This window comes from Chaetodon auriga, chromosome 12, assembly GCF_051107435.1.
Source record: "Chaetodon auriga isolate fChaAug3 chromosome 12, fChaAug3.hap1, whole genome shotgun sequence".
NCBI classification, from domain to species: domain Eukaryota; kingdom Metazoa; phylum Chordata; class Actinopteri; order Chaetodontiformes; family Chaetodontidae; genus Chaetodon; species Chaetodon auriga.
In genome coordinates this window covers 20,322,506-20,335,199 of record NC_135085.1, presented here as the reverse complement: position 1 = coordinate 20,335,199, position 12,694 = coordinate 20,322,506, and the positions used below count along the sequence as shown (strand labels likewise).

General features: G+C 43.7%; 1 protein-coding gene across 1 annotated transcript; it reads right to left on the bottom strand.

Moving 5' to 3' along the window:
• Nucleotides 1–1,586: 1,586 nt before the first annotated feature.
• Nucleotides 1,587–12,694, bottom strand: LOC143328810 (noelin-3-like). The gene is made up of 6 exons (XM_076744149.1): nucleotides 12,155–12,694; nucleotides 9,037–9,180; nucleotides 7,568–7,723; nucleotides 6,381–6,600; nucleotides 5,393–5,499; nucleotides 1,587–3,320 (listed from the first exon to the last, which is right to left on the bottom strand). Exons 1-6 carry the CDS (start codon nucleotides 12,221–12,223, stop codon nucleotides 2,643–2,645), a joined length of 1,374 nt encoding a protein of 457 aa, XP_076600264.1. The 5' UTR covers nucleotides 12,224–12,694; the 3' UTR covers nucleotides 1,587–2,642.

Sequence of the window (12,694 nt, the reverse complement as noted above, 5' to 3'; positions counted from 1 at the left end):
GTTTCTAGAATCAAATGAGAGGCTAATGTTATGTTTTCTTGTTGGGTTTTATTCACAATTATTTCGTATCTCAGTTTTCATGCATCTGAGTTAAGAGATTAGTCAAGCTAGTAAAAGGCTGACGATTAAAGGCCTAACTTTTCAGGCCTGGCTGCAGGTGGTTAATGATCGTGTTTTTACTGAGTGGGTTTATCACCTATAATTTGCACCGTTTATGCCTCCTCTTACATTTTATGACAGAAAGCTTTTTGAAGAAAAAGAGGAATAAAATAATGATGCTTCTGTCTGTCCTTATTATATTGTCACATCATCAAACTAAAGATTGATCTCTGCCGGGGCATTCAGGGTCATGTAACACAAAGAAATGTATTAGAATTGATATTCAGCACAGTGTAGTGCATGCATAGTTTAAGTTAGTCGGGACGCTGTGTAAAACCTAAACAAAAACAGAATGCAGTCATTTGCAAACAAACTGTGTTTACTGACAACTGAACCTGTTTACCTGTGGAACGTTGTTTGAAATGTGTTGCTGCATCAATTTCAGAATAAGCAGATATTTACAAAAATCAATGAAGCTGATGATGAAAACATGAAATTAAATATATTGACTTGCTGTTTTCAGTTGAACATCTGACAAAAGTGATTAGCCAATGATCACGATCTGTTTTATTTATGTTTTACACAGCGTCAGATCTGTTTTGGAATCTGTGTTGCAGGAAAAATGTCAGCAAAGTTTTACTTTTTCTTATATGATATATATATGTCAGTATATTCAGATGCCAGAAGGACAGCATAGAAAATATAATCAAAGACTTCACTTTATCATAATATGTGAACATAAGATATAGAACACAAAACTGCCTTTTCTTCTTTTTTCAGTATCTGAACAGAAATATTTGGCCACAGAAGTTAGAATTTTGTTGAGTTCACTGTTTGCACCACAGATGCTCTCTGCTTTTCCGTGTCAGTATTTTCCTAGTGATGTATTCTCAGTTAATAAAATCCATTTATTGGCTTTACTCATGAATAAAGGGAAATATTGTATAAACCATGGTACGACTGACGGGCCCTGAACTGCCCTGTGTTATTTTTTCTTACAAAACGCTAAAAAAAAAAACGTGTATTTATTGTTCAATAACTGTCTCTGTCAATATTAGTACAAATAGTTTTAGCGTTATTGTACAAAATGGAATTGGTCCAGTAAATGTTCTTGATTGGAATCCAGTCAAACCACAGTCTGAGGCTTTTACGAGCTGTTGTCATCGAGCACAAAGTGATATTTACGTCTCAAAGATGCCGCCCTCCTCCTTTCCGAAAGTAACCGGGAAACATCTCTTAATGCGATAAAAGCTCTGACAAAGAGTTGGAGTGATGTAAAACGAGAAAGGTCACACAGAAAATTAGAAAAAAAAAACGTCTGTCACTTTGTCCTTTCAGAGGACGATGAAATAACTCTTCTTGTTGGCAGAAAAGCATCGTCGCACTCAGGTCTGTGGACTCAAAGTGACGTCACACTGAATCAGACCTTCAGGTGGACGGAGAGCAAACACACCAAACCTGAGAACACAAACACGCAGAAGGCCGACTTAATGAAAACAATACTTTTATTTCGGTTATGTAGAACTTCTTATTTACACAAATGAAAGCTTATTAAAGTTATCTACTGCTGTCTGTATAAATGGATCTTTACCATTAATATAGCTAGAGAGGAGGAGAATGGGATGTTGTGCAGATACAAAATACACAGATATACAGTCACAGTAAAAATGCTATTAGGATAGCCAACATTCATGCACGAGAGCTGTTATCCTTACAGAACGTACCGCACTGAATAAGGCATACAAACTGTTGCTGAAGTTACAAAAAAAGCCAAGATCTCAAAGCAGTAAGTCAAAGGCAGCCAGATTTACTGTTTTCTGAAGAACTTTAACTTAGTAATTCGAGATACTCTGTGACCTGGATGGCTGAGAATCTTCATAGACACAAAAAAGCCAAGTACAGTAACTACACAGGTGCATTATGGTTCACCACATTTCTCGTTGTCTTGAACAAGGTCAAGTGCCAAATGTTTGAAGGGAAAAGTACAAAGACAAATTGAAAGCTGAACGGAGGCAGTGAAAGGCAGGAATAAATTAGCAGATGATGATGAATAAATGGCGAGGGAAAGAATGGAAACAAAACGAACAATTAGTGAGCACAGTCAAAATATGAATAAATTAGGGGTCATGAATAAATGCAGTTCTGAACGGGAAAACCATTATGATTATGAAGACTTCATTTTTGAAAAGCTTTCACTTTGGATGGAAAAGCGTCAGCGATGACTGGAAGTTCACAGTTTTTTTTAAGCTGCTGAGTAAAAGTGTCCTCATTTAGTTGAATGCGTTACCTGCAATACAGCCTCATAATGCACCGAATTTACTTTTATTTTGTGCTGTCATTTCATTTTTTTTTATAGAGAAAGTGTCACATTTCCACATATCTTAATTAACATTCATATGAAAACAGGGTAAAGAGCAAGATGGTAATTAAATTTGTATAAAATGGCCAAAACTAATCAGAGAAATAACGTAAATAAATAAATAAATTTCATTAGAACATTCAAGCGCAACCATCCGTTTTTCATGTACAGTATGTTCCTCCGCTCAGGCGTCGTCCTCGGTTTTAATGATGTGGAAAAGTGTGACGTTAAACAGCACCTGGTGGCCATTGTTCCAGCCGTAGAGGGCGCGGTCTCTGGCGTTGTAGTCCAGCATAGACATGTGGAAGTACTGGTTATGAAAGGGAATGTCTGTATATTCGTACGTGGAGGTTTTGGTGGAGTAAGCGTAGTACACCTTGGCGCCGGTCAGATGGGAGTTAGTGATGTAGAGCGTCCCACAGATCATGAAAGACTCGCCGGCGTTCCTCTTCGAGTACTCTGTGTTCCACGTGTTGAGGATCTGGAGCGTGTCCGGGTTCAGCTGGCTGATGACGATGTTCCCAGCGTTCTGGTTGGTCGCGTACACGGCCCACAGGCCCAGCTCGTCCGCCATCAGGTCGATGTCGGAGAAGCCCCCCCAGGTGTAGGGGTACACGTTGTGGAAGCCCGCCGACTCCAGAGCCCTCTGGGTGACCACGCGGCCCGTCTCGAAGCTGTACCTCACGATGATGTTGCTCTGCATCTTGTTGTAGTACAGGGAGCCGTTGTACACCACGTGGTTGGTGCCGGCCCATTTGAAAGGCAGGTTGTAGGTTCTCGACTCGACTCCCGACACAAAATCAGCGATGGATTTAAACTCTTTCACTATCTTGTTGTTGGTGTAACTGTCCATGTACCAGACCTGAGGACAAATAAATGCAGACAACAGTCCTGTGACGTTTACTTCACTTCAGGGTTTACAAGAAGCACCAACGTCTTCACTCATTCAGACATGAGGGGAATTACACACGGCCTAATGACCCGTAAAAAATAATAAATCTCACCTGTATGAGAACATATCCATGAACAAGCTAGAGGAAACAGGGCCTTCAACACAAAGGAGAAACAAAAACAACCAGTGGCCAGACATTTGTTGGAGGCCAAACCTTCAATGATGGACTTTTATTCTCTTTTATTGGTATTGATAAGGTCAGACTGGAACAGAGGGAGGGGGACGTTAACTACCCCAGGAAACAGGAAGAGACTTTTTGGATTTATAATCTGAGGATGCTGCATCTGAGAGGGATGAATGAGGATTTTAGTATTTGTGAGCCTTCATAGTTATTTAATAAAACAGTAGTTTTTTTTAATATTCCCTCAGGGGTTTAACATCCGCTGTGGAGTTTTCTCATCTGCTGCTAATGCAATGTTTTGAAAAGTAGGCCAAATCTGCGTTGTATTTGTACAGAATGCGTTTGTTTGCACCTGTTTGTGTACAAGCAGGCGGCTGACTCAATGCAAATTCCTGCCTCGTGCCATTACGCTGAATGACAGTTGTTGATGATAACAGCCAACACGTGGCAAAGTGTCAGCAAAAGGCAGGAGAGAAGGCTGAGCGGTCGTTAGGAGGCGCGCACGGATGTAAACAAACTAAAAACACTAATTTCACTCAAAGAAAGCCTTCAAAACAAAGAGACATGTTTATGTTCAAAGCCGTAATGTGACTGACTGAATAAAGACTTTTTCTCTGCTGTGACTACGTCTTTAACTTCAAGAGTATCTGATCCTGGACTGTGAATGCAGCGTTTCTTTTTGTACTCAGAGAAATGGCTCTGCAAATACTCACAGGGAGGAAATGCATTAACGTGTACGTTCAGGTCTCAAGGACACACCCAATCTAGTTTGGTGAGTAAGGTCATGCCGAACGTTGTTTTTTGTACATTTGAAGCTTTTTTTGAAGTTTTGAATGTCTGTCATCATATTTTATAACATCATCACCCTGAAATGTTGTCAAATTATCAATTTAAATGAAGCAACTGATCACACTTTGTTTTTTTGTAATGAAATCGTCTTCAACTCGTCAGTTTTGTCAACCTAAAAACACTTGTATGTATATGTTTAGAGCTCTGATACAGCTGTCTCTCTCTCTCTGTGTGCAGGCAGCATCACTGTACTCTCGCTCAACGTCCCACCCACAGCGCTATCTGATTGGTTACACGTCACAAGTAACAGCCTATCAGCACTGAAGGCTACGGTGCTTAAGAGCACGAGCACAGACTGAAGCTGCTCTGGTGGGCGAGTGCTGATGTGAGGCAGCAGATACAGCTGAGGTGTCTGGAAACACAACGTCTTATGATCTGTTAAATGTTAATTTTAAAATTTGAATGTCAGCGTTATGAACGGCGAAGCTTCAAACTAGCTCCGTTGGTTAGAAACACTGAATGGAAACAAAACGTGTCTTTGCATCAAACGTCTATTCCTCGACTGCTGAATGGTAGTTTTTACTTTTTAAGTCAAAGTTTGTTCTTTTCTTTTATTTTGAAATGTCTGTGCTGAAGGAGCAGCATCCCTCACAGGCCGGCCGCTATTGTCCCTGGTTCTGATTGGATGATTGACCAATCCTCAGCCATCCTGTGGCATATACAAAGGCTGTGCTTTTATCCATTCTGTTAAACTGCAGATGAAGGCCCTATGGGGAAAACATTAGGGAATAATATGCAAAACCTTTCCAGTAACTCAGTTATTTTTCACATTCAGTCAAAAGAATCAAATCTCGCAACATCAAAATGTCCTGCAAGCGACATCAAGTTTTTCGCTTGATCTCAGCAGTCAAGCGCAAAAAAAAAAAGTTTTAGTGAGTATGATGTTGTAACTCAGCAACATCTAATCCCCCCCTGAACAACAGGAGGGAAGCAGTTGTATGTAAATCATTAAACCGCTCGCTGTTGCTTCAAAGGCTTGAAACATACAGCAAAGCACATTAACTCGGCTCACCCTGTTGTTTTTGGGAGACGCCTGTGGGTCAGTCATCCAGGCTCCGAATCTGGTCCCTGAAGTTTTCACTGTCAGCGGCCCAGTGATCTTCATTAGCTTGCCACACGCTGCGAAAACATCACACAGCTCCGGTCACGTACAGCACAAGCGCCACATGATAAAGCTACAGCCAGTGTTTTGATTGGAAAGCTGGCATGAATCACAAAGCGCAGGGTTACTTGAATCTGGCTGCGGCTCCTTCTTTCAAAACATGGAAAAAAAGTTGGAGATTTGGACCGTGCCCTTCTCTGCTGGTGCAGAAATAACCAGATGAACCGGTACAGCACAGCCAGTAAACTCCCCCCCGGGTGTCAGAGCTGGGTTAACATTTACCCCACATGGTTTAATATTTGAAGTTCTTGAGCTGCACTTAATTCATCTCGCCAGACACTTTAATTGTGCCAAATGACAGTAGGCTATCGCTTACACGCGAGCTCGCAAGCTCCCTATTAATTATTTAACTGCTATTTTTCCTAATCAATCAATGCTCATGCACAATGAATGCTTAAGTAATCATCTCAGACAGATTTCCAGCCACATCCCATTAGCATTCACATGTTAGCTATTTACGCTGACACTTTGACAGGCTGCATCAGCGCTGATAACCTGGCAGTTGGCAAATTGGAGTTTAGTCATGCAAACCTTTATCAGAGGAGAAGCTGCTCTGGAGGCACAATCGATCTTAGTAGATGAGTTAAGCCTCCGTGGGTGGAGCAAAGGAACCACGGCGGGGCCAAACGGCAATGAAGGAGCCATTTTACCACCACCTTTGACCTCCAGCTTGGAAAACTGTTCTCTGACTCCTCAAAAAGAGTCAAGCCTCATCATTATTTCTGCCTCCAGTGGCAGCTCTACTCTGTCCCCTGTTCTGTAGCTGCAAGAAAAGCTCCAATGATCCCTGTGCCATCGCATAATCTGGGGTCAGCGTTTTTTTTTTTGAGGGACTTACTGAGTTTATTCATACAGTTGCGGAGCCGATTTTCCAGGTTTAACACCCTCTGCTGCAGCTCCTCGTAGTCGTAGGCTCCCATTTCCTCCTGGATGCCCATCAACACGCCAGACAGGTTCCTGATCTCCTCTTTGAACTGCGAGATGAGCTTGGCGTCCGTCTTGTATTGCTCCAGGACAGGGATGAGCGGCTGCAGGGACTCCATCTTCCCCTTCAGCTCCTAGAAAACACCAAGAATACACCGCTGCACAGACACCTGTCTTAACAAATCCCCCAACCTGACAAGAAGAGTTCAGTTTTGACGGTGCAAACGTCAACATCTTCAACTAAGGCAAATATATAATTTAAGAGAACCTCCTCCCCTTGACACCTGCAGATAGATTAGAAATATATTGGTACTGCGATAACTACATCTTGTCGTTCTCGTGGGCTGATATTTACTAAATGGAGAAGTGGCCGTAGATTCTTCTTTCCCATATAATTTGGCATAATTTGGTTTTCTCGCATATTTGCAGCAAAGATTGCATATCAAAAGTTAATCATTAGACAGAGAGCCTGCAGAGCTGCGACTAAAGGAGGAGGGAGAGGCTCCACTCCAGACCCAAACAAATTTCACTGATGGATGATAACAGTAATGATAATTATAGTAACTGCTTTTATTAACTGTTATGCAATGCCAGTCTCAATTAGACAGTGTCAAATTATGTGGAAATTCTCTCTCCTCTGTGGCAAAGTTCTTCTCCACGCACATCAATACTGATACCTGTCAGGGTATTACGTGGTATCGGATTGAGGACTTTCCTACTTCTACCTGTACTTTTTTTTGTATGTGACATATGAGCTTTTATCAGCCTTCAGCTATTACTGATCACACTGTAAAAAGTTAAATATTCTTCGCCAACATGCTGTTCTTAAGGGTTAAACAAATGAATAATGGAAAAGCTTCATGTAACCAGCGGGATCTTGTCACGCTCAGTGATAAAGAGTTTGAAGACTCCATGCTGGATGCTGCTTTCACAGCCTGTCTGGCTTTTAAGACGGTTTTGTCCTTGGCCGGGCGGTGGTGGACCTGTATTGATCTTATCAGCAATGAAAGTTTATCAATTCAGATGCTTCTCAGGTATCTTTGGAGGAGAACCTCTCCTGTGATGTTCCTCCCAAAGTTAAACATCAAACACAAAATATACCTGAAAGTTTTTGTTGACGAGCGTCTTCCTGTCCGATTCGATCTGTCTGAACTTTGACCGCAGCCCTTTGATCTGGCTCTCCATTCTCATGATATACTGAAAGTCCCTCTGCGTCCGCAGGTTCAGCACCTCGATTGACTGCGACATGTTCTGCACCTTTTGAAAAGAATGAAACAGCGTGCATTGATTTTTCCGTCCACGGCGTGATTAAAACGTCCCCCGTGTTCAGCCGCTCGGTGGCCTGCCACGCTCCGACTTCCCGAGGAAGAAATCAACATTCTGACCTCCAGCGTGATTGTCTTCTAACCATCCATGTGCGAGATGAACGGAGCTTTGAATGGATTTAACACAGACGTGGAACTGTCACGTGGCACTTTCCTCTCTCTCGCTTCTCAACATGTGCTTCACTTTATCAGATATACCTCCTGATTTTAAATGTCATGCATAAACTCCTGAATCCGCTCGGTGTGATGGCATATTTCAGACAAGATATTTGACACAGAAACAAACAGCGTCTTTCTCTGGTTTAACAAAAGCTCTCTGGGTTTATGGGGCATCCGAACAAGAAGAAATGCGGCCCTTTCTCTCCTCTTTCTTTGGCTCTAATTGTAGCTAACCAACAGTATTGGAGCACATCACTAGCAAAGTGGCACAACGCTCACACATTGTGTCCCGCATACTTTTCTGGCTCTGGTAGAGGGATCCTGAAATGGCCTCACTGAAGCCCTGAGGCAGCTTAGTACATTAGTGTCAAAGGCCCCAGTGAATGACAGAGAACACCCTTTGGCATACAACATTAAAATGTAGGCTAGAGAAATGCTTCCTTATATGGCATACTAATTGAGGAAAGTGACTCCGGTGCTGTGCTATTTATTTGTTTGTAGATAATGCATTAAATCACGACTGTCATGGGCAAAAAAAACCAAAACCAAAAACGATTTCATGTGGAATTAGGAGTATTATGTTTCTACTTCAACTCACCATGTCGGTTGTTTTTATGAGATCAGTTCAAAATGAACACTTTAAAAAAATCCATGGGGGTAGACGTGGGGGGAAAAAGAGGAAAATGAATCCCTAAAAATCTGATTTTCCGACAGAAATAACATTCTTAATCAAATGCTTAAAGCCCGATGACGCTCCGAACATTAACAGCAGCCCTGAATGGAGCGTTGCAGGGAACAGGGGGCACTCCGGCTCCGTTAAGGTGAGATGGAGAGCGTTCTCATCTTTTACAAGCAACCATTCAGCTGATGTCATGCATGTAATATACGCAGAAGTGGAAAATAGGGTTATGGACCTGGCTGGTGCAATCTCTCAGCGGATTCAGGCAACAAAGAAGCATGAAAAACGATAGAAATCGATGTTATATGTCTATATGGGTTTAGGTGTGCCGGCTGCTCGCAGGGCGTCAGACAGCGAGCCTGTGTACTGTCACGTAAACAGAAATGTGTGTGGCTGCGTGCACATACCTTCTCCAGGAGCTGGCGGAGCTGTCTGCCTTTGGCATCTCTGGAGCACAGATTCTGTTCAGGTGCCACCACTGTGCAGATACAGCGCCCATCTGCATCCTGAGCCGAGCTGTACACCTGCCACCCCTCCTTTGGCCGGATGGTCTGCATGCAGAAGCACAGGCACAGCCGTGAAAACGCAGCCCACACACCGACAGACAGACGGACACGATAAATAAATTCAACACTGACGATACTGCGCTCGTGAAATTGCGGCACACGGCTGCTGTGTTTTCTTATTTTTTTCCTCGTGGGTCATCCATTCTTCTGCCTTGTGAGCCCAAAGCTTTGACACCAACCATTTCCAGTGACTTATAAAAAAGTTCTTGCTTTGAAAGTGTTTTTGCTGTAAGATATTCCTCCACAGTGTATGCTCTCCAGTGAATTTCCTCTTCAACAATAAATAGTGTTTCCTGGCCTTGATGAATAACCCGACTGCTCGGTTTCTCCTCACTAGGCCTCGCAATGCCTCAACTGAGAGTCCTGCTGGGAGACACAGATAAACCTGATTTGTGGGAGCTTTTCCCGCTCTTTATTACATTCAATATGCTCCACAGCTCCAGAGTATAAAGCTTAAAGAACATAAAGTTATGCATCATAAGCCAACGCAGCATATTTTAATGCAGCACCATCAACTAATGTCAGAGTATACACAGTAAAAACTGGTTTTGCTCCGAATGTTGCTCCTCAAGTGCTGCAAAAAGTTGAAAGCTATCAGACACGCAAACAGCATCAGTATTTGAACAACGCTGCTGTTTACTGTCGGCATGGGAAATTAACACAAGCCTCCAGCCAAACACTGGCAACCTTTGACTGCGGATGGTAAATTTGTCTGCGCTACCAGCATCTTTGGCAGACAACCAGCTATTATTTGGATTGTGTTTTACATTCTAAAACTCGGCCCGGCCGGAGGATAACATGTGGAACACGTGAACTTTGGCTCCCGCCAGCGTTTCCACGCTCGTGGATATGAGAGTGAAGCGTCCCGTTCTCGCAGCGCAGGCGTCCTCTCCTTCTCACACTCATCCTCGACCAGCTTACACAGCGTTTGGAATCAGCCATGAAAAATCACGTCCCCTCTGAGCAGCCGGCGACGTCACGCCAAGGAGAAAGCTCAGTCTTTGACTCATCATTTTCACCTACTGAGAGGCAGTTTTTTTGTAGGTAAGACGTGAACGTGCCAGTTTATGAGTATCACTGCCTAAAAAAAGCCCCTCTTTTAAAGGATTAAACACTTAATTAGTGTTTTGCAACGCAGAATTTGTCTTATTTTCTATAACTTATTCCAGGTTTTAAACACCCGACCCGTCTGCCACATCATCTTTTCGCTTTCTTATCTTCAAGTAAAAAAATAAAAAAAAAAACCCTCTGTGCTATCAATCTCCCGAGCTTTCATTCTCCTCCCCAGCACAACTCTCTTATGCCGCCGTTATCAGATTGTAAGAAAATTGTTTCAGGTATTATCAAAACACTGCAGCTCTGATCTTTGTCCACCTGGCTATTGGTGGCTGGTAAAGTTTTTGATCTAGAAATTAAAGTGTGTTCTACTGATGCCCTGATGCGTCCTGATTATAGCGTCGGATAAAAGCCGATTAATGTCACCTTTACAATCTCGTCCTTCTTAATTCTGCGCCACCTCTGAACCTCTGATTGAATGACAGTGAAAAGCAGCAGGGAAAAAAAAAGTGCTGTTGCATTGAGATATCTGGAGGTCTTGTGCTACATTGTGGTCGTCTAAGAAATGATTAGAGATACTGGATGGCTTGGTGCACCATGACTGTCTCTGGAATCTGCCTCTCATGGCTGAAGGGGATAAAAGAGGAAGGAAAAAAACACCCTCAGCTCTTCTTCTTCTTCTTCCTTACTCTGCTTTGAAAGGCTCCTAAAGAGAAACAAGTTCCACTAATCTGTTGAAATGGTCTTTCTCCTCTGTCTCTCGAGTGACGCACATCCTTTCCCCTCTTCTCACTCTCACATTTCCTCATATTAAAACGAGTCTGTAGCTCAGCCAAGCCAGATGCACTCTCCAGCGAGGCCTCTTTTCTTTGCAAGGAACTCTGCACAAAGAGTTTTTCTCTCATTAAATAATACAGACAGCTGCTTCCTCTTTTGTTTTTGCCGTTCATTCCGACTTTCTGACAGACCTCTGCACAGTTTCGAGCACCGACTCAGCCGGTAAACACTTCCTGCTTTTGTGAACAAATGAGAAACATTAATTCTGCACACCACTTCCAATCACGGCGAGGTGATAGTATGTGAGGACACTGCAATCAAGACACTGGCACAGGGACTGTGCTCTGCATGGGTGGGATGAACCTAATCGACCATTGTTCTTGTCCAAATGGCTTGGTGATCTGCAAGCTGCTCCTCCTAATTTGCGATAATGCCCCCGAATGCATTCCCATTTCGGAAGCTTAAACTAGGCAGGACGAATCGCATCACATTTAAAACACAGAATAAAGAAGGCGTATCAATGGGGGGAGCGAGCACTTATCACGCTACAAACCTGCATCAAACATTAATGATCATTTCAGTCAAAGTCAGTTTTACAGAGTGAGCGAGAGGGAGGATGAACCTCTAACAAGACGCTCAGTGCAGCTCCTTCTGTCTGGGAGGGGACTGGGGTGTGATTCCCAGCAGGAATGTTTTTATTTCCTCTTTCTTTATTTTTAACAATGATTGAACTCTCCCTTAAAAGTGAGTTATGAGCCTGGCAATACTCCAGGATCAATATTACTGCTATGTGGTTGATGTAGGCAATAAACATGAGTGCTGGGAGGGTGCCTCCTCCTCTGCCACCACCTTCAATTCAGTATTTTTCTTTAGCGCGGATTATTTTCCACAAACATTTCTGCATGTTTAAGTGTGAATTATCCAGACACGCCGGAAACGGGCATTGATGCCCGGACCCTGAAATGACTCATTTCTGTGTTGTTGGCCATCCAGCAGCTTGTGTGCAGTGCTCCACCCTGATTAATCCTTAAATCAAGTGAAGTTAAAAACAAGGACACTGCACGGCACACTTGTTCCGGGCTGAACTTCATTCTCTGGTGTTGTGAGAGAAATGGGAAGGACTCACCACTGAAGGGCAGTATCCGAACAGCAGCAGGAACAGCAGCGGGTTCAGGACCACGGACAGCGACCACATTCTGTCGGCTGCTACGACGTTTTCCCTCCTCCACCTCCTCCGCGACGGGGAACAACAATTTTCACGCAAGTTTCTGCCCGTGGGCTCGCGCCACCTCGTCCACTACGCGCTGGTAAAAACCATGGCTTCCTGGGGAGGAGGGGGGCACATCCATCCACTCGTCCCCGTTACGCATGCCATGTGGGCAGCGGGGAGAAACCTCGTCACTGCAAGGAGGAGAAAAGTTTGTGGACATGCACGCAGCGAAAATCCTCGCGGCGTTTCAGGCTACAGGGACGCTCCTTCGCGGATATGACATCACCCAGCTGCCTCTCTGCACTTTTTTAATGAATCCGGCTTGTTGGGCGCGAGGAGGAACCACCGGCAGCTGCTCGGTGACAAGAGTCGCAGCTGGCGGGATTCACCAAAAAAAACAAGAGGCAGAGGCGCGAGACCCGCGCCGCCGCCGCCGCTGCGTGTTTGTGCCGGAGT

Bases quoted from the DNA above. Each gene is read 5' to 3' on its own strand.
- LOC143328810 (XM_076744149.1), bottom strand. From the start codon at position 12,223: ATGTGGTCGCTGTCCGTGGTCCTGAACCCGCTGCTGTTCCTGCTGCTG. The intron at 9,181-12,154 runs GTGAGTCCTTCC...TTCTGCATGCAG, and splicing joins TCGGATACTGCCCTTCAGTG to ACCATCCGGCCAAAGGAGGG. The intron at 7,724-9,036 runs GTATGTGCACGC...TCTTTTCAAAAG, and splicing joins TCCGCCAGCTCCTGGAGAAG to GTGCAGAACATGTCGCAGTC.